A 27,404-nucleotide genomic window follows, 5' to 3' on the forward strand; every position below is an offset into this window, starting at 1 on the left:
AAGATTCTTATAAGATCTTATAAGTTGTAATCGTACGGAATGCCCGTGTTCATTATTGATAAAATAAAATGGCAATATAATGTAAACACATAACTTTCTTTAAGTTTAATTAAATAGTGGAGAATATCCGAATTAGCTGATACGGCCGTCAATTCGGAGTACGGCCTCTCATTATCTGTCTAGCTTGAGCCTTATTAACCACATCCCTTTTCTGACCTGCTCCCGCAACTTTCTGCTAAGTAGTGAATTTACGCTTATTGGTGATTACGGAGCTAAACTTTCACTTGTCTCGAGTTTAGGGTTCATATTTGAAGGAAATTAAACAAGTTTTTATTTTTGTTGAAGTTTTCTATGAATAAATACTGACAATTGTGTCAACATTGACATGAAATTTACGTTTTCTGTGTTCAGCAATACGGAAACTAAAGATTGCCGTCGATTGCTGCCTAAAGTCTACTCATTTCTAATAGAGCCAATACTCGTTTTGCGGCCAGCTCTCCATATCCCCCTCGACCCGCCCCACAGTGGGCCAGGCCGAAACCAAAGTGCGCCAAAAAGGGTGAAACGTAACCCTGCTAGTTTTTTTTCAACACTTTTGAGGTTGCTTATACCCCATGGGTCCATTTTATGGGGAAGTTAAGCAAAAAAATATATATTGACTTGTCATGACCTCTTAAAGGTATGCAAATCCACAGAAATTGGCCATAAAATGAAAAAAGTTGCAGAAATCTTCATAAAGCAAAATTAGACACCTTGCATTGAGTTACGGAGCTAAACTTTCACTTGTCTCGGTTTAGGGTTCATATTTGAAGGAAATTAAATAAGTTTTTATTTTTGTTGAAGTTTTCTATGAATAAATACTGACAATTGTGTCAACATTGACATGAAATTTACGTTTTCTGTGTTCAGCAATACGGAAACTAAAGATTGCCGTCGATTGCTGCCTAAAGTCTACTCATTTCTAATAGAGCAACTTGTTTGCAATTTTGGTACCAAATTTAGCTGCGACAACCTGCGATACATGATTTAGAGCAGTTTTTCTTAAGCGATCACTACGTTTTTCGCCCCTTTTCTGATTATTACATATGGCGCGCTCCACTGAGAAACATGACACCCGAGCAAGGCTGCGCTCGCCGGAAAGGTGTAATATGATACCCCTGTTTATGTCTGATTGCACAGTTGAAATTTCAATGTACTTGGTGTCTCATATGTTGTGATGAGGGATACTGCCGCTTGTTGTCTTTAAATGTATCTGTCAGCTGTACCACAGTGCACAATGGCGTCTTTACCAAGATAGCGATTATTTGAAGTCGTTAGTTCTGTTGATGATGCATCAAACATTGAAAACTCTTGTCGTGGTTGCTTAGAATTATTCACAGATGCAAGCAATTAGTCACAATTTTACCGCGATAAACAGTCCATTACATCAGGACCAATCAAAAATCGGTATTTTGCTGATGTCATACTCCGATCTAATTATCACCATTGGATTCTACGGGTCGGAAAAGCTAAGTAGGTGAACCTTCCTGCACAAAACTTAATGATTTATATTTTTGGCGCACTTTCATCCCAATTCTAGCCCACTGTGCGCCCGCGTCGCCATAGTTAGTTGTACATGATAGGGTACACGAACATTGTTAAGTAATGTACACTTTTTGTACATACGCCCCATTGACTCTGCACACTGTAACTACTAGTAGAACACTAGTATACTACTAATGTACTATAGTAGTACCATGCCACCATGCCATCGATGAATCGCGTGTTTTGAGAAATGGGTAAAACTACTTTTGATTTCATCATCAATAATTTTGTATTTTAAGTTGTTTGGTTGTGCAGGTTGCAATGAAACTTCGTTTAAGATCATCTCTTCGCAGAACAGGCAAAAATGGCAAACAATTTTGTTTTCAGCAGGAAGACCAGCCTGGATTTATAGTGCGACATATCAACAAATTCATTGGTAGGTAATAGACTAATCAGGACCCCCCTACTGCCCACATGGACAAAACGATATCACCTGCAGGCTGCACCTCTTTTTTGCTTCACTGCTTGATTCAGAAACACACACTTATTTGTGTGATCGGACATCTGTGATTGGTCAATACATCAATACTACTCAAAGTCTTCCATGCGTATCCTGTGGCTTTGTTTCTAACCACGCAAACATTTATGTTGGACATGGAGGCAGAGAAATCCAAGTGCATCAATTTGGTATAAACACTAAATGGATACAAACTGGTGTATTTTAAAATTAAATTCAAGCGAACAAGATGTAGTCCGGTGTTTTACCCAATTGTTTTAAGACATTGTATACTTCAGTCAGTTAATGTTTAATGTACGTATCATAATTAACAAAAGGTTACCATAATTCAGTTCATCTAGAACTGTTCCAACTTCAATGACCCCCATTAATTATAGTTGTGAAAAGGGGGAAACAAACAAAAACATTTTTCTGGATATTTCGATACATATAATGCAAAATGTGTCGCATACAAAGACAACCAAAACTTGACAGTGACTAATGTCTTTGTTATACAGGAGTTTTAACAGTGTAATTATAGCAGGGTTAAAGGTCAACACATTTTGTGTAAGTCAAATAATTTACCCATCGCAGTATTATTCTTTGGGTGAAAGACTAATAAAAACAAATTAAAGAAAGCAGTAGAAGAGACTCGTATTCTCATATCATAAAATTTTACTCTTCAAAATTATACACAAATCCATCGTTGCTTGCAGGAAGTGGTGTTTTTGCAACGAAAAGGTTCTCAAGTAATGACTTCCTTCTCGAGTGCCGGGGAGAGCTGATCTCTAGAAAAAAAGCCCTTGAACGTGAAAGCAGATAAACTATAGCTGATGGAAGTTTTTTGTACTTTTTCAAACAAAACTCCAAAACAAAATGGTTAGTCTTATTAAGTTATAATTTGAATTTGAAAACACAGTCAACCTATTCAGCGTATTAAAAAAGGTGCTTTTCCTTCTTCCCCCGCCTTTATTACCTATTTCATGTAAAGCCAACAGATATATGCAAATCTTTAATTATTATTTGTGTCCAGTGCAAAGTGTATGTAATAGCAGATGCACGTGAGGGTAAATAACTATTGAAAAATTATACTAGCATTAATATAGCATATTTTCTTAAGGATACAAAACACTCGGAGGACAGCCAAAAAGACCTTACAAAAATCAAGACAAAACAATAATTGGAAATGGAACTCAACAAAATAATTGTTTTGAAATATTGTTCTTGTATTGTAGTGTGGATGCAACATATTCAAGTTGCATCGGAAGAATGGTCAATGATGCAGTTGCCACCAAAGCCAATTTGTAAAATGCTGTTAATGACGGCAAGAATTCACATCTTTGCTTATTTGCTGTTCGAGACATTGAAGTCTGGGAAGAACTTCGGTTTGATTATGGTGTACCCAACTTGCGATGGAGAAAGGTATTGTTAAGTATATTATGGTTTTGTTTTTTAATTTTTGTTTAAACCTATATTTTAAGAAAATTAGGAAAAACAAACTTGCTGAAGACCTGGTCTAAATTTCATGGCTCTGCTTACCACAGAATTCTGAGCTTACAGTGCGCTGTAAAGCGCATGATTCTATTGGCCGAATGCCGGAATTCCTTGGTAAGCAGTGCCGTAAAATTGGACCCTTTTATAAAAGGCAGGACAAATTAAAACACCATTTTTCTGTGCATAGATGTCCCAAATGTAACATGAAAGTTGAATAAGACCCTGGCCTTGTATCGTTATTCACTTTATACTCGTATTCCTGTAGTAAAATGGTATTCATATTTTCTACATAAAATGGGAACTGGTTCCATTGCTGGTTCAGTGCCCTTTTAGCTTAAACATTTGAACATGTTGTCAATACTATGTTAGAATTCATATAGTGTGTAATGTCTAATTCTCTAAGTGGGTATAATGCACGTATCAATTGTAGTCCCGGCCCTGGGGGACCCGGGACTAGCGGCGACTTGGCCGGGAATGTACAAATGGCTCGGCGTGATAGTCCCTGCCATGCCCCGCTACTGCCCGGCCGGGCGGGGCACTTGTTTTTTGTACATCCCCGACTATACACTGGCCCCGGCATGCGGGGCATATTATAACAACTTCCGCACGATCCCGGCCCCGACATGCGGGGCATTTATAACAAACCCCGCACGATCCCGGCCTCGACATGCGGGGCATTTGTTACAAACCTTGCACGATCCCGGCCCCGACATGCGGGGCATTTGTTACAAACCTTGCACTATCCTGGCCCCACATACGGGGCATTTGTTACAAACCTTGCACTATCCCGGCCCCGACATACGGGGCATTTGTTACAAACCTTGCACTATCCCGGCCCCGACATGCGGGGCATTTGTTCTGACTGATGTCTATTTACCCCCTTGCTTGCAGCAGAGAGCCTCGGATCGGAACGCTCAGCTGCAAATTAATGTGCGTCTATCATTTCCACTGTTTTTTGGGTCAATACCTTGTCAACCTCGTTTCCAGGTGTACGATTTTGCCGTGCCATTTTTTTCTTTCCCAGAATGCTTTGCTCGGTCAATACCCGTCATTTGCATAGTAAACATGATTATAAGTTAAGTTGTTTTCAACACAAGGAAGCCGTACATATGATGTAGGCACTAGCTGAAATTTCACTCGCCGATCGCTGTTGTGCTTGATGAGGTCGTATTGACAGGACTGAACATTTAAAACGTCTTCGTAATGAGAATAGCTCAACTTTACAATCAGCCTTCATTATTGATGCATACAACATGCATGTTTTTGTTTATATTTCAGTCCCAGGTTTTATAAGCCCAAGTCAGTCAAGCTTCAAAAGCGAGTTCAAGAAACAACATGACAACATAAGGATATTTTCTGAGATATCTTAGTGGTTTTTTTTATTAATGTATTGGGAATATCACATATAAACAAACCATGGTTTGTTATTGTTTGCAAGAAATGTGGTGAGTAAACTAGGATATCGAAGATATGTTGTTTGATTTTATGTTTTTTTGACAATGGGGTCCTTACTCTGGGATCTAGAGTAGAGTGGGCCAGTGCATGTAACGTAACCGTGGGATGATCCCCTACTCTTACAACAATGTCTACAACTTTAACAACAATAGTAAACATTTTGAAATGCATAAATAATTTTCTAAGAAAGGTAAACAGCTTAATCGTGGCTGTCAGAGAACATTTAACAAATCAACTTGGAATGAAATTGAGATATATCACTAATTAGTGATAATCCCTAAATAAGTGGAGTTTCAAATTTGAACTAGAATATTTCAAATAATATTTACATGTTCAAATGTAATACAGTTTTTGTATTAACAGGAAGTTTGGAATGGAAAGCACACTTTTACTAGCTAACCGTGAGCTTTTTTAACCAAAAGTGGGGTTTAAAAAACAACTGAATTATCAAATTCTTGAAAGCACCATATCATAATATTTACAGTCAATGAAGGTAACTGCTTTTAAAAAACCTGAGTATAGTAAGATCCATTAATTAAGGGAGTTTCAAATATGAACTAGAATATTTAAAACAATATTTACATGTCCAAATGTAATACAATTTTTTGTATTAACAGGAAGCTTGGAATGGAAAGCACACTTTTACTAGCTAACCGTGAGCTTTTTTAACCAAAAGTGGGGTTTAAAAAAACAACTGAATTATCAAATTCTTGAAAGCACCATATCATAATATTTACAGTCAATGAAGGTAACTGCTTTTAAAAAACCTGAGTATAGTAAGATCCATTAATTAAGGGAGTTTCAGATATGAACTAGAATATTTAAAACAATATTTACATGTCCAAATGTAATACAATTTTTTGTATTAACAGGAAGCTTGGAATGGAAAGCACACTTTTACTAGCTAACCGTGAGCTTTTTTAACCAAAAGTGGGGTTTAAAAAACAACTGAATTATCAAATTCTTGAAAGCACCATATCATAATATTACAGTCAATGAAGGTAACTGCTTTTAAAAAACCCGAGTATAGTAAGATCCATTAATTAAGGGAGTTTCAAATATGAACTAGAATATTTAAAACAATATTTACATGTTCAAATGTAATAAACCTTTGGTATTTACAGGAAGTTTGGAATGGAAAGCACGCTTTTACCAGCTGGCCATGACCTTTTTAACCAAAGGTTCGTTAAAAATACAACTTAAATCAACTTCTGGAAAGCACCATAACATAATGTTTACAGTCAATAAAATTAATTGCTTAAAAGAATCCCGAGTATGTTGCAAAAAAGTGATACGATTTAATTACTGTAAGTTTATGCCTATTGTGTATAATAACTGATTGGCAAAGTTGGGATGGGTAGCTGCATAGTGCAGATGTTGCATCATCTACATAGTAGGACTGATTGGAAAACTTTGTGTGGAGAAAATTTGACATCACTGCTTATTAACAACTGGTGACTGTTTGTAAGGCTTAACAATGGAGTGACATCTAGCTTAAAGGGGCTGTGACATCATGATCAAAGCAGGCCTGTGGCTGCACATGGACTTATGAACTATCACCAAGTTACTGCACACGTGCATCCTTCCTCCATATCATATCTATGGAGAGTGCACACACACTTGCTGTAACTAGGTGAGAGTTCGTCATTCCATGTACAGCCACAGGCCTACATGTACCTACTTTGATCATGATGAAACAGTCCCTTTAATCCCACAAGAAAACTGCAATACACCTTGTTTCAACATCGTGGTTCAATGTCAGTTCCGGCCTCCTAGCATGGTTTAGACTAAATGGGTCATAACACTATTCAGCTTTGCAATTCGGGCACTTCCATTCCCCCTGGGGCTTTCTGCGAATCCCTACACATTGGTAATGAAACCAAACATCTCGGCATTCTGGATTATCACATTGAACCATCCGCCCATACTCTCCTTGTTGGCAAAGGCAGTACACTGTAGATTCATCTGTGATTTAAAATCATTTAAATTAGGATTAAAATGGTAAGATGTAAGGGGAAGAAATGTCAGGGCAAGAAAAACTGCGAACTGGGAAGAAGCACCTCACAATCTTCATTTGCAGTATCTAGTTCAGTGTGGTAAACTTGTTAGATTAGTCATAATCACCCAGTGTGTCCAACTCATCATTCACAGGAAAGATTCTTGTTGATCTCTATGCAATGTTACAGTACACATTTGGTGTGCTTCAATCACTACAATATTGTTATTTTTACAAATTCAACCAGCCATTTATAGTCATCTTATACGATCTCAAAAAAACAACAACTAAGCACCCAATATTGTCAAAGTTTTATAAAATTTCTAGCTTGGTTTTGAAAGTAAAGAATATTGTACAGTTAAACAGTGGAGTATATTTTGTGTTCTTACAATGGCAACTTTTGAATTATTGTCAGTGATCCCCACAAATATTTCTTTCCCATTTTGTCTTATTTCAAAACCTTTCGTCGTCACCAATTGTCAATGATTTTGGACAGACTCGAACAGTTCATTCATACAAATTTCAGAAAAATCTTTTGTTTGACCAAATTGTATATATAAATTTAAAGATTACGTACACCTTTACTTGAACCTATATTTACCTTGGCAGTCAGGACAAAGCCAGACCAGATCTGGGGGTGCATGTAACAGACCCAGGCATGAATAGTGAAAGACACCTGTTGGGCAGTCATCGTTTGAGCACTTGATTTCCTTCCCATCTTGTGATGATGGATTTTTACACCAGCAGATGTTTTCTTCCTGACTCTCAGCATTTTGGGCCAGGTCCTCTTCTTGTTGACGTACTTGATCATCCTCACCGTTAGGTTTTTCATTTAAGTTGGGTACCGGTACATCATTTGGATTGTTTCTTGCCTCTGTAATTAAATTGAGTTGACTTAAATTTCTTAACTGAATTGCAAGTTTGATGTTCCAGACGAGACAAAACGTACCATACTAATGTTAAACTTGAACATCGTGATGCAATCACGCAGATATTTAGTTTTTACATATTGAATATCAAAAAAATAATTATAACTAAATCTTTGCCCAGTATACACTTCTTCACAATTAGGCATAATTTAAACTCTGCTTGATATTATAGACCTTTTCCCTGTGACGTCAAAGTACACAACAATTCAAAATACATCAATGATCATGAAGATAGGAGAAATTAATGTAATCTGTGAGGAAAGATGCACTTTTGAGAAGGGGAACGAAAATTGATAATTTGTAACTTCAGGAAAAAGTAGTCTCATTTTGCATGGTTGCATCATAGTAATTATTGATTGCATCCTACTAATTGTTCATTGCATTACTCACGTTGCCGTCTTCTTGTTTCAGCAGCTTTCCTCGCTCCCGCCTGCCTTCGTCTTTGTACGTGTTTAAGATGATCTATGTAGATATGGACTTCACTTGTTGGCAGTAACACTTTCTTGGCAAGCTCCTCTATGTCCCCTTCTGTCATGGTTTTGTTCTTAAAACTTATGACAACATTTTTGATGACCTGTGATGGGGGAATAGACATTTGGCTCCCTCCACCTTTCTTATGCTGGAAACTTTCATCTGGGTTCTTGAAGTGACCACTACATTTTCTAATTCCATGTTGACTACACCTGTCACAGTCATCACCCCAAGTGGATACGTCTGGAACAGGCAACGGTATATAGGAGATTAGTGGACCATCCTTGAACCACTGCAGATTCTGTGGAGTATTTGTGTTTTCCTGGCACAGCTTATGAGGGCACCCAGGTTGGTGGCAAGCCTGAAGGGCAAATACATATTGGTCGGGGAGGTTCTTCAGCATGTGACGTTCACGAACTGCCCAAACAAGCTGGAAGTTACTATACAGTTCAGGTTTTTCTTGCTGGAGTTTCTGCTTTGCTGTTTTGGATCCTTTTAGGAATGTCAATAAATCTGCCCTTCTGGCTTGTACGTCCTCCGCATGTTGGTCTTGACAGCCTTTGATGGCCTGCAACTTTGTTTCCATGCATGGTGCACCTTGAATCCGGTCAATGTATACGTCGCAAGCAGCATTTAAATTACTTACAAGCCTTTCTGTATCAAGACCCTCATCGTTGAAATTGTTGCCTGTCAGCGTGGATGGGATGAATGAATTAGCATGTGCTTGAGCAATGCAGCCATTCATTAACTCCACCTTGTTAAGGTAGCTGCCGCCACTGTATCTTGTGCTGATGATTGTGAATGCATGACCCTGCTGGATATGGCGCTCTGTCCAGTGAAACTGTACCTCGGCATGAGAGGGCCCTTCATCTGTAGCCCCGTCAACACGGATGCATTCCACCGATTTGTTAATATCCAATAGATTGCTGACCATTTGCAGATCCGCAGCATGCTGAGGTGGATTTTTCTTAAACACAAAATGTGGCTTCACCACAGCAACACATTTTGGTGTTGTAGTGTTAGTAGCCATAAACAGGTAAGATGTGGTTTGTATGATGGACGGATACCCATTAACAAAATCAGTCCTTGTTGTCAAAGTTGGCTGATTCTGCATGACAACACACTTCCGCTGACAATGCGTAAAGGTGGTATCTAGTCTAAAGCCAGCTTGGTCATCTCTGTTTATTACTGTATGGTGGCTCCCATCTTGCAGCTGTAGGGCATCAAGGTTTCTGTAGAACGCATTACTCCAATGAGCATCAGGGTTATATTTCAGGGTAAATCCCTTCCTGGCTCTCTTGCAGGTGATTCTTGCTTCTCCCTTGTAGCGTTTTGATGACAGTCGCCTCTTATGTTTAACGACGCAAAGCTGGACAACAGAGCCATATGAAATGCTTGTGCCATATTTTTGTTCAAGGTGGTGTTGTATTTTCTTGAAAGTCACTTTCGGTCCTCGCACCTTACTGTTCCCGTCAAATGTTGTCACCCCTGTTCTTCTCCAAGCATCGGCGCCCATTTGCCTGTTGGTAACAAATTCTTCGACATCTTTTCCGATGTTTGGATGGGCCGTTATTATTTGGGAGACCCTGTTGGGAACTTTCCTTTTCAGGAGGCAGTGATTGGCACACTCTTTAAGGAATTTCCGATGAGCCTTTCTTCTGATGTAAGCCCTCTTCTTTCTGATCAATTCTTTACACCTGTCGTCTATAGTGGATGCACCAGTTTGATATAATTGTTGTTCTGAGTTGATTATTGACATGTCTTCATCTTCGGATTCTATTTCTGGCAAACACACCTCTGAATCTAAACTATCATCAGAATCAGAATCCCAGACGGTTGTTCCCATGTTCACCTCCTCCTTTTCATCCTCATCACTGTCTTCACATATATTTTGGATACCAAATGTGCTCAACACAGCTACGTCTTCTGTTGTGGCCAGGTGATCAATAGCCTCCCTCAATTCATTGGCTTGTTTCAGTGACTCCTGTATGAGATTATGCTTCTTATTAAAATCTTCAAAACCATAATCTTTCTTTCCCTTCTTAGACCCTTTTCCAGAAGCCGCACAAGCAATATATTTCATCAACATGCTGTCCTTCTGAGTTGAAGCCAGGGTGCATATAGATCTCAACATGTCTTTCGACAGTCCATTTGTATTACCGGTGCTTCTTTCTTTGGTGCACAAATGTTGCATATGTTTGTGCATCTGCACATAGCAGATGGTGTCGACTTTTGGCATAACATACAGCTGACATCTTCCTGGTTTGCCAATCTCCATTATGACAACAGGAATACTCATGAGAAATCGGACCGCTTTAGTAGATACGTACATTTTGCCAGGGCAATACTGTTTGTACATGTCAGCAAGAGGTGTCAATCCTTCTTTTACAACAGCGTAACAGATATTGGTCAAACATGTACAATCAGTACATGTAGATGCATGTCTGGAATGGCACAGTTCCTGTTGTAAAATGCAAGCCTCTTCTAATGTGAATTTCTCCACCTTTGAAACATAGAGACATTTCTGTACCAAATAATCAGTTTTCCTACTGAGAGCAATATTTTTAGTTTTTAGAAATAGTTCATATTTCCCCAAAACACTGGGTAAATTTTCACTTGTTGCCTGTGCATGGGGAATTAATGAAAATCCTGTGGAGTGCTTTTATTATTCCTAATCATGCTTGTTAGGTTCAGGAGGTCTCCATTCAGACTTTCAGTCGGTTCCTCCTCCGATTCAGAACAAAAATCCACATCATCTCTGTTTCCTTGATCTCCCCGATTGGAAAATACATTCACTTTTTTTCCGTTTCCACGATCTCCCTGCCGACTTCCAGACATTGCATTTTCGTCATTTCCTTGCAGATCTCCCTGATTTCCAGAAATTACATCCATCTCATCTCCATTTTCTTGATCTCCCTGCTGACCAGCTTTGCCTGTCACATTTTTTGGCACGGTAACCAATTCAAAGACTTCCGAGTCCTCAGATAGATTTCCATCATCACTGCAAAGTTTTGAAATACCACTATTTTGTTTACGACTGCCTGTCTTCAAATTCTTTCTCTGTTTTGCAGCCCTCTTGGCATTTTTTTCTTTGACAGTTGCATTTGCAGCTCACTTCTCTTCTGCCTCCACTCTAGGCGCAAGTTCCCCAATCTATCTGTTCCCTCAATTGCCTGTGCAAAACACTTCTGGTTTGAGTGCTTTTCAATTTGTTGTTGTGTAAGTTTCATTTTCAATTGTAATGATTCAATGTCTTGTTTCAGTTCATCCTTCTTCTCTTCTCTCATCTTAATTGTTAAAACTTCCCTTTTCTTAGCAGGTTGTCCTGATCGTGACTTTTTCTTTTTGTAGTCGTACGTCAACCGCACTTTATCTGCAGCCAGTCGCATTAATGTGGCTTTGTTGTTGATGAGGGATGGGTCCTCTTTGCAAAGGTCGTATGATGCTTCGTTGCAGGCGGTGTGGTATTTCAAGAGATGGTCATTCTCTTTTAACGTGTATAGCTGTGAAGCTTTTCTTAATTTTGCCTCATCCACATGTACAGTTGCATGCTTTCTCGCCTCTGATGCTACCTGTGAAAATAAAAACATAATTATATGTATGCTTTTGGGTAACTCCATGTTAAACACTGATATCACCCACTTTTCAGAAAATTGTCTGCACTGTGCAATTCAACCTTTGGTGCAACCCAACCTTTGTCACTTTTCAAGCATACTCAAAACAATTGTACACTAAAACTGTAAACTTACCACTAGTTCAGGTCCTAATGTCCCATTCTTATTTAAGGTTAGTTGCCTGGTCCTGCTCTTACCAGTCTGATTTATATCTAGAGTTCATAAAAGATAGGAAAGAAATTCAGATTCATGTTTTTGTGCACAAACACGATAGTTGTATTTTAGCATTTAACAAATTACTTAACTGTGTAGGTGGGTAACATGACACCAAGGGTCAAATGTACAATACTACAAACAGCATCCCAGTTAAATAATGTTCTAAAAGTCATGGGGGGGGCGTCAATGGTCACATGAGTTCACTATATGCCAGTGGTTAGTCCAATCTACAAACTGACAAATGACTAACCAAATATTTTAAAAATCTGAAAGAAATGATCAGGGGGTCAAATTTTTTGTCTGTATAATTCTATTAATTCTATAAAAACATTCTAGATAAATGCTTTCTCCAAAAACGATGAAAATATTTCTCAACAATTTGTTTCATCACCTTGTAAATCAACCATATGGTGTGCAATGTCATAAAAATCAAGAACACCCTAAAAAACGTTTGTATACTGGCTTTCAGAAAATTCAGAAGACTAAATTTTGATATCTGAGCCCAAGTCTGCCATTTTGATGCAACTAGCCACATATTAAATTTTGGTCAATTGTTACATGGTCAACACAAGACATATGCCATTAAGGGTCACTTGAGTTTGGAGTCAAAGGAAATGAACAGGACTTTCTAAGTCATTAGTATAGCCATTTGGGGTGAAATGTCTATAAATCGGATCATCATAGGTCACATATAGCTGGTAGCATTGTTATGTTACGTACGTTTAAACCACCAGCTTGAGAGGGAAGAGAGTGAGACAGGAGAGGCGCAGTGATGAGGGAATTATTTATTTTTACACATTTTAAAAACTATGCATGCAATACTAACCTGCATGTCCTTTTCCCTGTGATGTAGATGGGATGTCTTCTGCATGTACACTCTTTAGGCCTACTGCTGATGAACTACTTTTGCTTGTGCTTTAAGTGGGACAAGTGTCTAAATTACAATGTTTACATTTTTTACTTTAATTTAATCATTAGAAAAGAAGCATTTTTAAAGCATTAGATTTCAACATTGACCTTGAATGACTCCAAGATGACCTTTGACCTCTAATCACTTATGAATCCACATGACCCACTTAAGAATCACTGAACTTGGGTCACATGGGTTAATACTACCCATCCAGTCATGCGGAAATGGCAAATTTGAAATATTAAGTTATGAAAAATGATCTAAATTCTGAAATAAACCCATGGCAAGTTGACCTTTGAACTACTTTATACTCAATGTGATCCCAATAAACGGTTTATATTGGGACAAAGTTTGGTTTGAATTGAAGTCGGACTGTTCAAATGTGAGTCATTTATTTAAACAGCGAACAACACTAGGCCTAAAGCCCACAATTGATCCCTGTGTGTCATATGGGTAATTACACTCGTTTGAACAGTTTAACATAATTAGTTAAATTACCATTATCGATATTAAGTTCTTCAAGTGTTGAACTTGAAGGTATTCCTTTATTGACATCTGACGCATCACCCATCATACAGTTTGTAATGGATCAAAAGAAAGAGAATTCATACTGGTGTTTTTTCCATCGTTTAAAATGTTAAGTTTGATCACTAAAAAATACATCAATTATTCAATAATAATAATTGCAAGTTTTCAGATAGTTTTAAAATTATTCCCAGCTAGCATCGGAGAACATGAATGGCACTTTTTGAGACATTTGTATTTGTTGTTTTCAGCAGAACCAAGTTTTGTCGGTGAATGTTCATATTAAAGGTAGTAGTACAAGTAGTAGGCCTAGTTGGGTTGAAAACAATTACACATTTTAATGGACGGTGGACATGGTGGATTAGGATGTTACCTAACCTAGGTTCAATTAAACCTTCGGAAAGTATGAAGCAAACAAAATAATAATAACAATTTGGGCGTACATGTACAAGAAAATTTGTTTAAAAAGTTTGCTTTTAACATAGATAGATTAAAAAACATTTTCCATGCAATACATAAAACAATATTTTAGATACACACCTATAAAATAAAGTGATTGTTAATTATTTGTTTGTTTTGAGGGGGTCGCCTAGCCCAGGTTAAACTTCTCCGTACAATACAGTGTATAAAATGCAACGGAGGTGACGGAGACGAGACTGGCATGCCTAGACTAGAGAGTACTACTAGTACTCTAGTAGTTGTAGTAGTAGTACTCCTACAATCATGTCCCCCCAATACAGTACATGTCATGCATGATGTAGTAAAAAGTATAGTACTGTATTCCCTGTGATAATACTAGTTCCTAGTGGTACTACTGTACTAGTAGTAGTAGTACTACCCTTACCCTAGGCCGGGGCCAAGTGGGTCTTAATAAAAACGCACTCTATTCATACGTCATCAATATTATTACAATTTTTTTCTGGGATTGCAATGCATAAAACGCCTTGCGTAGCGACCGCTCGACGGTGATTTGAGTACACCACCGACCGTGTACACATATGGTCGCCCCGGCCCCGGCCTGCCCGCTGCTACTGCAGCGACAAGTTTTTCACACAGCTGAAACATAGTATTCACATTTTTTACGCGCTATATTTCATCAATAATCTGTTCTACGAAATCCATTAATTCACCTGTGAACAAAAATATATAAAAAAGATGAACATACCTTAGATTTTCTGGAAGTTGTAAAACTGTTCCCGAATGTCCGGTCGTCACACTGCTGTACGTGGAGAGAGATCATCAACAGCACTTTTTTGACAGTTTAATTTATTGCATGAACATCACACAACACACGTACACACGTGCGCGCACACAGAACAGTCAGTTGTCAAGTTAGCACATTGCCTGGTACCCAACAGATATTTTTGATCACGATTACCAGTTTAATAGACTGTGCAAGTCTCGCGCGTACCGGAACGAGAAAACACGTTAAACGAAAAACATACAATTGTTTTTCTTTTTTAAATCAAATGTTTGTTTTAAATTATATCTATGAAGAAATGTGAACAATATAAATACTCATTACAATTTTTATAAAATGTATTTTAGCTTTTGTATTGAATACACAAATAATTTGTTAAATATTACGTTTAACCGCAAAACCCAGAAATGAAACTGGTAATACATCGGCCTTTGTGCGTAGAGACGGATCGGATCGAACCGTGCCACTGCTGGCTGTGCGTCGACGAAATATGGACAGCTTTTCATTCAAGGCTAGGTATGTCCCCGCTATTGTCCCGGTAGGGCGGGGAAACAAATTGTACAACCTCGCCAAAGACCCCGCTATTTTCCCGGTAGGGCGGGGAAACAAATTATACAACCTCGCCAAAGACCCCGCTATTGTCCCGGTAGGGCGGGGAAACAAATTGTACAACCTCACCAAAGACCCCGCTATTTTCCCGGTAGGGCGGGGAAACAAATTATACAACCTCGCCAAAGACCCCGCTATTTTCCCGGTAGGGAGGGGAAACAAATTATACAGCCTCGCCAAAGACCCCGCTATTGTCCCGGTAGGGCGGGGAAACAAATTATACAGCCTCGCCAAAAAACCCGCTATTGTCCCGGTAGGGCGGGGAAATAAATTGTACAACCTCGCCAAAGACCCCGCTATTTTCCCGGTAGGGCGGGGCACGGTTTTTGCACATCCCCGTCTATGTCCCGGCTACCTCTGCCAAAGTCCCGGGTCCCCCAGGGCCGGGACTACAATTGATACGTGCATAATGATGCAAGCAGCATTGATTAAAGATGATTTGATACTTATTAAACCCTCCTTTGCATTCCATTTGACATAATAGTCAGATAATGATTTATGTTATCCAGGAAAAGCAAAGTGCATTTTTAAAAGGTCCTTGGAAAAGCGCACAAATTCTTAATGCGTAATATTCACGTTCAATCTCTTCCATCACTTATTATGAAAATGCTGCTCTTTTTCAGTCTTGAGAAAAAGATATTGTGATACTGATTTCAAAAAAAAACAAATATTGTGTTATTACTGTTGTTCTTGTTTATTATTAACTAGACGGGGCAGATGCAGGAAAAGCATCATGACTACCTTGACAAGCTCACTTTCTGTGGACTGAAAAAGGTACATCATGTTTTCCATTTAGTGAACAAGCAATTCAACATTATTTCTGAAATAAAACAGTCAAGATTTCACAGCATGATTATATTATTGTCCCATTGCAATCATGTACTTCCAATAATTATTTGTATTACCTCAATACAATTCCTGCCATTGTCAATATATTTTTTTAATTAATTCCTTTTGCCTCAGGATTATTATCATTCACCATCAATTTATTAATAAAAATCAACAAATGTAGGTATGTATTGTTACAGATGGGCTTTCTCTCCCCCTTATCCTGGTCTGTTTTCCACGCATAGCGTGCCTTGGCAAACATTAAACCAAAATTATCCTAATTATAATAATTTTCACAATTTTACACCAAAATTAAGTTGAGCCTGCCGAACTTGCTGTACAGTTGAGCCTGCCGAACTTGCTGCTGGGCTAGTTTATTCAACTGATTTTTACATTTTCAGTACTTTTACTCATTACATTATATTACCTCCTTTTTGTCATTCTCTGATATTCAGTATACTGCACATACATTTACAATGCAAATGACATTCCTATTCCTATTGCACACATGGCCCTTCAGGCTGCTCCATGTGGAACTTTTCCCACTTACTGTGCCCAGGGTTAAAAACCAGAGGTAAAACTCTTTGAGCTAAAAGACTCTGGAAAACCTTGTGGCCTACTTTTTGTCACAAATTTAGCGAAATGAATAAATCTACACTTCACGTTATTTTGCGAAAGCTTAAAACTTAGGCTTAATTTTGTTACAAATTTAGCTAAATGGAAACTTGATTTTTGGGGTTGAACAAAGAATTGACTAGAGTGGGATTCGAACCAACGACCTCCGGATTAACGTGCCGGCGCTCTACCAACTGAGCTATCTAGCCCTATATTGGCGGTGTCCCTATTTTGTCAATATTCTTGGCAAGATTCGGCTTCCTTTTCCTGGGATTGGTCTTAGTTTTGGCAAAGACCATTGATGATACAGGTCTGGGACTGATGATTGTCCCTCTAGGTTTGTGCCATTGTTGTGGCAAACTTGTCGCAGATGGAAAGGCTGGCACTTCCTTCAGTCCAAGTTGTTGGAAATGGGACGCCGTGTAAACGACACAAATTGTGTGGCAACATGTCACAGAAAGCCTAGTTGTAGTAAAACAAAAAATTATGACTCATATTAAAATTTATAATGAAAAGAGTACAGTTTGTGCGAACTTAATTTTTATACATTGTGATTTTTAAAACAAATTTAAAATGCTCCAAAAACTTTAAGTTGATCATGTTTCACTATCATCTCTTACAAACTAACGCACACTCCATCTTCTAAAATTAAACACCCTCTACTGTTTTAGTAAAGTGATGTATATTCAGCATAACAATTCCAACCCATTCTCTGCTTCGTGAATCAGGTTCACAGTCCCCCGCCAATAGTTTATAATATTAATAGATTTGTATTGTAATGTTATTATTATTTTTTTTTTCACGGTGCTATCAAAAACCGGATTAACCATGTCAACATAGCTCTTTATAACTTTAACAATTAGCTGGTTAGAAAAGCCAAGTTCAGTATTTTCTTGTGTCAATATCAAACTTACCCTGCAACACAACTGCAAGTGCTTTCTGTAATGCGATTCTTTCTACCGTCGTCTTGTTGGGTTGGGGAGATGATTAAGTTAATTTTATGAGGGGGCTGTGACTTGCGCATCGATCGGTAGCATTTCGCTTTACTTTCCACGACGTCGGAATCGTTGTTTTTATAGATTACTGTTTCGTGAACATATCCGTGACTGAAAAATAAATACCCCCTCTCTTTCGATCGTTTAGTCAATGGTGTATCACCAAAAAAAGAAATACCAACTTTAAACTTTATAGATGAAATATTCGTTCGCACTGAACGTGAAAAGAAAGTTTGTTCCGACGCCATGTTTTGCAAACTTCGTCGCTTGCGCTAAAAAACAGAGGTCATGGAGGTAACTGTCCAACCAATCGGTGTATTGGTCATTGAATTTGAAAATAAATAATGCAAGAAAAACGCCCTTAAGTTGCTGTCAAACCAGCTTTGCTAAATTGAATGATGATTGAAATAAACGGCTCCCCCTGAAGTGCCATGGTTTTCGAAAAAGAAGTAATTTTCCACGAATTTGATTTCAAGACCTCATCTCGAAATGCACACAACTTCGTGTGACATAGGGTGTTTTTTCTTTCATTATTATCACGCAAAATCGATGACCGATTGAGCTCAAATTTTCACAGTTTGTTATTATATGCATATGTTGAGATACACCAATTGTCTTGCCCCGAGAACTTAATAGGCCTCTCGCCTTTTTAGATAGCGCCCTGAAGTGATCATTATTTTACTTGTCTATCATTTGCCCGTTATAAAGCCTTCGTCTAATTCTGCAGTTTTGAGCCCCAATATCCTCGTTTTTTTCCCTTGATCAAGCACAATCTGTAAGTTTTTCAATCTGTCTTATTATAAATCTTTCCTTGTCTAGCTCACTCGATTTATTAGGGTTTTCAGGCTAGTTTTCTTTCCATAACACTGTTGCCAAAATCGGCTACATGTGCGCTTTACCATGTGTGAAGGCACTAAACGTTAAACTCTTGTCCGGAAACTGGGCAAATGTTACATGTCGTATTTCAGCATGGATTTAGGGTATTTTTTTTAGGACTACCCATTCTATGACAGCTTATTTATATTTTAAGGCTTCCTTCACGTTATGCTTTATAACTAAATGTATGTTTTATTCTTGTTAATTACAGTTTCACACTGGTTCCAATAAAGAAACAAATGACAGTCTGACAGTGGAATAGTGTTTAGCCTCTGACTAATTTCGTCACGTACTCGACTTAGTGAGGTCAGAAGACCAATTGTGAAGGCTAGTCTTTGACAATTACCATAATATGTGTCTACTGCCTTTAAGTAGATAATTGCTTAAATACATGGACTGAACACTTTCGGAAAAAAAACATATTACATACAAACTTACATCTACATTTGTCAATAGTACAAAAAACGTGTAAAAACTATTTACTCCCTCTGGAGTAACGTATATCTTTTTTGATTTCTCGCTAAAATGTTTAAAGTTTCAAAAGACCTCAGGCCTGAAGCCAAAGTAATGCACAGACTAAGAAATTACCAAACGTCTGCAGTGCCTTCAACAGTGTTCTGCTCAGCAAAAATGAGTAGAATGCCAGTCACAAGATGTGACATGGTAGTTTGGCTTAAAACATTATTCTAGTAAGCATGGCTGTTTGTTGTGCTTATAAGCAGTATTATGCGAGCAGTATTATGAAATTAAGCCCCGATAATGTACTATTGTAAGCTGAATACAAACACGCTGCATGGCTGAACCACAACGCTATCGGTATTGGATTAGGGACACAGATCGAAGGGCTATATTGCTTGTTGAAGTTGTTGTGTTTTTTTATTATCCAAATATCTCTTTTTAGCACTTATTTTAATTATTTTTCCGGAGTTTGGTGTATGCCAAAACTGGGCACATATGGTTACAGCTGGGCCCAAATTCGTAGAGCTGCTAAACACAAGAATTTGCCTAGCATGAAATTTCGTCCTTGATAAAAAAAGGATTATCAACCAATATCTATTTGTTGCGTATTGCTTGTTACTGGACCGATCCCAGCTGTCGTTTGTTTATCCCGAAAATCACGTGAAAATTTGGTTGGCAATAGACGTATTTCGAATTAGTGCCTTCTGCGCACATCCGCGTCGAAACCGAGGCTCACTGTGCTACATTCTCAACATGGCTGCACAAACTACTCGTATGTCAACAACAACGGAGGTAAGTCGGTCCCTGTATGCATGGAAGATGTACGTTTCATACCTTATTTTTGTGGCTGAAGTTGCATGGAATAAAACAGATGTTGATATGTTATGAATTCGTTATCGTGTCACTTATAATGAAAGGATAATTTGACCATTTTCTGTCGTGGTTTTGACGCACCGTTTGCGTTTGTGTGTCTGATCCTTGACGCGACGTGGAACCTGACGAATACGTAGAGTTACTGCTTGTTGAAGTTCAGAAACTCGACCACTTAATGTGGAGCACCTTGTCTTTGACACTTTCCTCCGCTTTTCGAGGTTAGTGTTGCCACATTTCGTCGTTGACAAATTCCAATTTTATTCAGTGAATTACTGGTACCTTTACCTTCAAAACTCTTGCCTTTTATCTCTGCTAATGATTTCCGTGCCATGAAACATTCCCCGAAATTAAAAAACAGTGATGTCCGGAAATTGGGCACAAAATGGGAGTACCGAAAACTTGGGCATGTCAAATCGGGTAGCCTTGCTCTAAGACCCCTAAGGCCCCTACCCCAATGAAGCCCAAGAGGAAGAGCATAAGTATTAACCATGGATGAATGGAGGAATGAAATAAAGTTATTTTATATCTCTTTGTATTAACCACAATTTCACAGTAAAAATAAAATTATCATACAATCAATTATTTCAACAATGAATTAATGACAAAGTCCAAAGAGAAATAGGTTTTGCCTAAACACCTGACTGCGCATAAGCTTGTGTGAAATGCACCAGGCAGGAGTCCCCACTTTCCCTTGTATTGATCACCAAGATACTCAAGTTTCAGTGCCCTCTTGTAAAGATCCATGTCTAGTGTAACCATAACAGGACCAGAGTTGTATGGACATGTGATGCGATTGAGCTGGTACACGTTTTCTAGCACTGTTACAAGTGTAGACCACTCATGTGCTGGGTTGTTGACAATAGGCAAGGCGTGAATGTTGTCAATTGGTCGATGCCCTAATTGCTCGGTTACTTGGGAGTTGAAGGCACGCCATACTGGAATTACTTGTCTGAAACTTTCAGACTTTGTTTGCATCTGGTCACTGTCAGTAGTCAAGTTTTCCATCTCAGTCTCAAACTTAGCCTCTTGCGAGTATACGTCATTACCATGATTTGTTTGTTCACTTGACAAAAGATGACCAGCTTGTCTTGAGCGATGATGGCATCTTAAGAGCAGCCACAGTTGGTCTTGCTGTGGTCAACTTCATGCTGATGCTGTCCTAGCTTGTAGTGCTTATAGTGAGGACTTTTGAGTGGTCTTGAACTTCCGCTGATTCTGCAAGGCTGCATCTGAACAACTGTTGATGGAATATCTTTCAGTAAATCTGATGAGTCGTCACTTAATACAAGTGCAAAACTGAACGATTGAAATATGAAAGGGAGAAAAAGACGTTTTCCCCAAGGTTTTTAATGTTACGAAACAGACAACGTTAAAAATACTGGAAGCGGGAAAATCAGCCCCAATGTTAATTTCACGACTACTTAGAAAAAAATCTAACCCATTATATTTAAATATAATTATATTTCTTCACATGAAACCATTTAGTTTTTGTAGGACATTTTTTGCAAACGATTGTTGCCTTCATATAACACATCGTAAAAATAGCTGTAGATTAAGTTTTCAGTACTCTGCTCCGTTTGCACTTACACTGGTTACAGATATTATACGAGCGTTGACATCGGGTGCGGGAAGTGCGAGTACCAGCGAGCAATGTAAGCAATGAATCAATAAAGGTCATCATTACTTTTCCTCTGTACACACGTCGTTGTATGATGGAATCAATGACTTTTTCGGTATTATTGTTAAATATCAGTTCAGCAAAATGGTTTCTCTCAGAAGTAATTGGTGACAATGAGCTTTAAATTTCATCAAGAAGGATTATCTAAACTTTGCCGGATTTGTTCATGTCAAATTAAAATAAGTCTACAGAGTTCAAGAGCAAAAGCCAAAAACGCAAGTGAGTACATAAAGGAAATTTTCATAATTTATGGAATAAGCACTTGGCAGGACACTGCAGATCAGCATCCATCTAAACTATGTGAAAAGTGTGCAAGAAAGCTACGACATCAGAGGGATGGTACACGAAATTACTCTGAAACAACTTTGACACAAACACAGCATATTCAGAAAGAGTGTCCAGTACACACCAGGACTGGCAATTGTTTTATTTGCAATCTAATCACACAAACAAGCAAGGGAGGATCATCAACACACTCAAGAAAAAACTGTGGTAGACCTAAACAGGCTGAAACTGAACTTACAATTCTTCCATTTTCTTGCGATCAAGAGAACATTTTTAATCATCTGGCGGATGGACAAGAGACCGTCGATATTCCCAACACTCTGGACATAATTGGACACAAACGGGAAGAGTCTTTGTTTACTTGTCCAATTTGTTTGTCAATACTTGGTACACCCTCCTTGCAGAAACACTGCCAACACAACTACTGTGCCAAATGCTTGTCGTTATGTTTTAAATATGGCGGATCTGCAACCTTAAGCTGCCCAGTGTGTTCACAACCAGCAAACTACAGTGAAATAACACTTATCCCAAGAGTACTAAAAGTACAACTACAAAATCTTGATGTTGTGTGTACACGGTGTGGTGGTATTGGGCAAATTTCAAAATTTATAAAACACGAATGTAAGGCCCACTCCACCATCAATAAATGTACATCAAAACAACCTAACACAGAACACAACAACGACAGTCAACAAGGCAACTTAAATCCATCTTCTGCTGCCAAGTTGCTGAAAGAGCTAGCCAGTAAGCATCAAGTGGGTAGCCCTTTACCACAAGAGATTGAAGAGGCTACTGACAAATGGGTGTGGCTTAAACTTCACAATGCAAAGACTGGAACAGCAAAAATTAAAACAGCTGGTCGGGTAAGTTTAACAAACCAATACAATTTACATTAGCTTTATATTGAAAACTTTGGAATTTCTTCTCACTTAAGCAAATTTCAAATTGTAAAGTGCATAATACTATGTACAAAATGAATAGTTAATTTAAAATATTTACAGAATAAATTGTTTACATATTTATTGAATATTTATTGTGTAGTAAATTTACACTTCTAAGAACATCACAATTGAACTTTTTTCATGCAAAGTTTTTGAAACTCGCAATCGTTATATGTCTGATACTAAGTTACTGTTTTAAATGGGTTTTCACAGCCAGCTCATATCCAGAAAGTCACCATTCCATCAAAGTCAAGTGACAATGTATGCAAATCATACAAACGCCAGCGTACAGCTGTGATTTCTACGTTCAGAGAAACAGTTAGCAAGGGGTCAACTCAAACACAACAAGCTGATGAGGTACAAGCACTGACAGATGAAGAGACATCCAAAATTCTTCAGTATGCAAAGTGTGCTTCAATGACCACAGAAATGGCCCTCAGCATGATGAGGGATTGCCATCTTGCTTGGGAGCAGTTGCGGAAACTTAGAAGGTATGCACATTTATAGGTACTTGTGTTATAAGATTAAAATTTGTTATTAAAAATTGATTCATTTTAAATTATATATACAGCAGATTAGTAAATAAAACGACCACACATATGAAATAAATAGATTATAAATAAATATATTTAAATACATGGATTTTATCAGTGTCATCGATTCGTGACAATAAATATATTTAATAAATATACTTTAATTGCACTAACTAATTGCACTAAAATTAATTGTCTTTAATCCTTTCTTATAAATACATTGAAGCTTCAAGCAATGTAAAGCTGTGTTCAGAGAGGCAGCTAACATTCGTGGGGAGCTTCTTCAAGTTTTATTCAACAGCTCTGCAGCAGAAGGGATGAATGGTCTAGAAACCAAAGATGTCCCTTTTGTTTATGTGAACAACTTAAGCATCATGATCTTAGACTATCTTGATCGCCTTGACAGGTAATTTTTACATTTTTTATTCCCCTTCATCAATCCTTAGACTTAGTTAAAAAAAACACAATTTGTTTTCACAACAAATATTTCAATGTACTTTGCTTTTTCTTCACACAGCCAAAGACTGCTCACATGGTATGATGGTCTTATTCCCGACAATGAAATTTGGCTGAAAGTCGGAGGCGATAAGGGTGGTAACTCATTTAAAATGTGTTTCCAAATCGTCAACGTAAACAAGCCAAATTCCTTGGAGAACACTGTCGTCTTTGCTTGCTATGAAGGAACCGATTCCCTTGTGAACCTTCAGCGCACAATGCCTGCCATGATGGAACAAATTGCCCTTCAGTCGACGAAAAAATGGCGGTAAATATTGACATTATGTTTACATTTTAGTTTATTGGAGATAATTTTTAGATGCCCTTTAAATTGTCAGTATCACAACAATTTTATTTTTTCCATTTCAGTGAAAGATCATTTCGTCTTCTGTGCTTTGGCGATTATGAGCTGTTGAACAAGCTTTATGGAATCAATGGCTGTAATGGTAAGTTTAATTGTGTACAATACAATGAACATGTGTACGTGTATCACTATTTTAATGTTGTTTAATATTTTCTGGAAATGTGTACAATTTTTTTATTTCAGCCAGGTACTGCTGCATTTACTGCACTTTAAGCAAGGAGCAAATGCAGACACCTTTCACAGAGAGATCTTGCTCTCAGCTAAGGACTCTGGATTCCATTAGAGCACAATTTGAACTGTTCACAGAGGATGGTAGCAAGAAATCTCGTTCTAAAGATGTCTCTTTCAGTGTTGTTCGAGAACCAATGATGCCAATAGAACCTGATCATGTAAGTTAAACACAATACCTTTACATTTAATGTACATAGTGTACATGTAAACAAATCGCATGGTCAGTACACAACAATGAAAGAACCATCATATAACATCATGGGTATATGTACGTACTAAACAAAAGTAACTTCATGTACAATGTCTCCATTCACTGTTTGTTCTAATACTTCAGTTAATTTGTCAATTTACTACTGCTACATGTAGTGTGTGTGTTTGGAACAGTCTTTGAAGTTTGAATGTTTTTTTTTAATAGGTTGTACTCCCAAGTCTCCATATATCCTTAGGAGTATTGAAGAAGCTCTTTGACTTGTATGAAAGTGCATGTCATGAGCTAGACTTGAAGCTATTCAAACTGAGGTATGAACATGATGAAGTGGACACGGATGCTGCACGGTCAAATTTTGAGACCCAAATCAATGCAGAAATTAAGCACCAGAGTGACAAAAAAATCCAACTAACAGAAAAACAAAATCAACTTGAACAACTGGAGGAAGATCTGCCGCTATATATACTGCAACATGAAACAAACAAAGTGGATGAGCAGTTCATCCAGATGGCACATGAGTGATTCAGACTAAGAGCGGAAATCCAAGAAAAGGTTCTTATGTTTATCATTTTAATGTAATAGTTACACAAAAATTTATAATTATTTATCTTCCAGTATGCGCTTATCCACTAATCAAATGCTAGAACTACTAGGTGGATAAAATCATATATACTACTTCCTCTGTTTTTATTACACAGTGCGTATTGTGAATGTCAATGCGTCACGCTCCGTATACAGACAGTGCACAAATTACCTTCTAAACTTTGCGCGTTTACTGACGTACGTGAAACTGGAAGATAAATTCGTTATAACACGTGCGCTCGTGGATTACGAAAAAACAAAGCGCGTCTGTGTCCCATATCCATTTCGACCTTCGGCCTCGTTGGATATGGGACCCAGAGGCGCTATATTTTTCCGTATTCCACTTACGCTTGTGTGATAACTTTTATCGTTTTGTTTTCAATTATTTTTCACTTGAATTTCCTACCAATGTTTTACAGGAAACTGAAACTGATGTTCAGTTAAGCTATGCCTCAGGACCTGTCACCAGTGCCCTTGACAAAGTGCTTCAGAAATTCAAGGTGCAGCGTCAAGCTTATCACGGAAAATCTTTTGTGGGCAACCACGTCCATAAATGTTGCAAGGTACATATTATTATTTAGTTGGAGTTCCTTATTTCCCAATACATGTACATATGTACAGGTACATATATTTTGATAGTATTACTTGATTTCATTTACAGCCTGAAGTCATTGAGGCATTGACAGCTGTCCCAAGACAAAAGGTTGAAGAAAACCTGAGCGATGACATCCCATTATTTGCACATGATCAGCTCCTTCGCCAAGCAGCCACAACGGGAAGCAACTTCAGGCAAATATTCTTGATGTTTGCTGATGTACATCATGGTATCAACCATTCCAATTCCCTTGACACCGCAGACATCCATCGCATAGGTACAGATTATAAAGTTTTTCAGCTGTTAGTATGAGACGTTGATGTTTTTTTTTCATATTTCATAACATCTGGATTTTTAAAATGTCGTCATTGCTTGTCTCACTTTCAGATCTCTGTATTAAGGAGTTTATGCAAATATACCGCACTATGTTTCCTTCCCATAATGTGACACCCAAGCTCCATCTCCTTGAGGATCATGCGGTAAAACAGCTGATGAAGTTTAAGGTGGGATTTGGGCTCTTGAATGAGCAAGGTGGAGAGCTGATCCACACCGAATTCAATCGGACGGGCCGAGTAGTCCAGGGAATGCGGAACGATCTGCAGAGGCTGATCTCAATAATGAAGCGCCACCACACCAGCACAGCACCCGAAGTCCGAGCCAATATTGTCAAGCCTTGGAGGAAACATGAAAATTAACAGTTACAATTACAATCACCTACTCGAAATGACATGCATACTAAACAATGCATAGTAATCAAAGTCCATTTTATTTATTTTTTTGTGATGTATGACCACGCAGATCATGTGTATATTTTCCTTCCTCAATCTTTTTAAATATTATTCCTTTTACTATTATTTTTCTTTTTTTTGTCAGGGTCAATTTATAAAAATACTACCAGTACCACCCTAGCCCCACTTGTGTGGCCAAGGCTAGCTGAATCCTTAGCCACACGTCCACACCATTTCATTATGCAGCTAAGAAATAACCAAAATCAAAAACTATTCTGGCGCCTCCCCTACGAGCCACCCGGCAGTATAAACCGGCTGAATGTGTTCACATAACTCTTGGCTTGCTTTGTGTGCATTGAAAAGTAAATAAAAATTAAATTTAAAAAAAAAATTTTTGACGATAACTTTGCTACCTTTCTTCGACTTAAATTTCCTTGATTTGTACACAGCGCAGCCATCTTGGAATATGCGAATCAGCATGACGTCAACGGCCTGCCGAGCTAGCTGTGGGCCCGTGAGACGCAATTACAAATCAACGGCTATTTTATGTGAATTAAGCTTGTGAATTAAGCTTGTGTACTTTTTAGACCCACGCGCTACTTATTTCCTGAAAAATACCCAAGCTTAATAAAACATAAAATAGCCGCTGATTTGTATTCGCGCCCTCACGGGCCCACA

At 38.1% G+C, this 27,404-nt stretch overlaps 1 protein-coding gene across 1 annotated transcript; it reads left to right on the forward strand.

Annotated features, from left to right (window-relative positions):
• The first annotated feature begins 19,966 nt into the window (after positions 1 to 19,966).
• On the forward strand, positions 19,967 to 26,693 carry LOC117299215. Its single transcript, XM_033782674.1, has 9 exons — positions 19,967 to 20,005; positions 23,204 to 23,481; positions 23,750 to 23,929; positions 24,041 to 24,286; positions 24,388 to 24,464; positions 24,566 to 24,771; positions 25,823 to 25,966; positions 26,065 to 26,275; positions 26,386 to 26,693. The coding sequence occupies exons 1-9, from the start codon at positions 19,967 to 19,969 to the stop codon at positions 26,691 to 26,693; spliced, it is 1,689 nt and encodes a 562-aa protein (XP_033638565.1).
• Positions 26,694 to 27,404: the final 711 nt, after the last annotated feature.

This window comes from Asterias rubens, chromosome 14, assembly GCF_902459465.1.
Source record: "Asterias rubens chromosome 14, eAstRub1.3, whole genome shotgun sequence".
NCBI lineage: Eukaryota > Metazoa > Echinodermata > Asteroidea > Forcipulatida > Asteriidae > Asterias > Asterias rubens.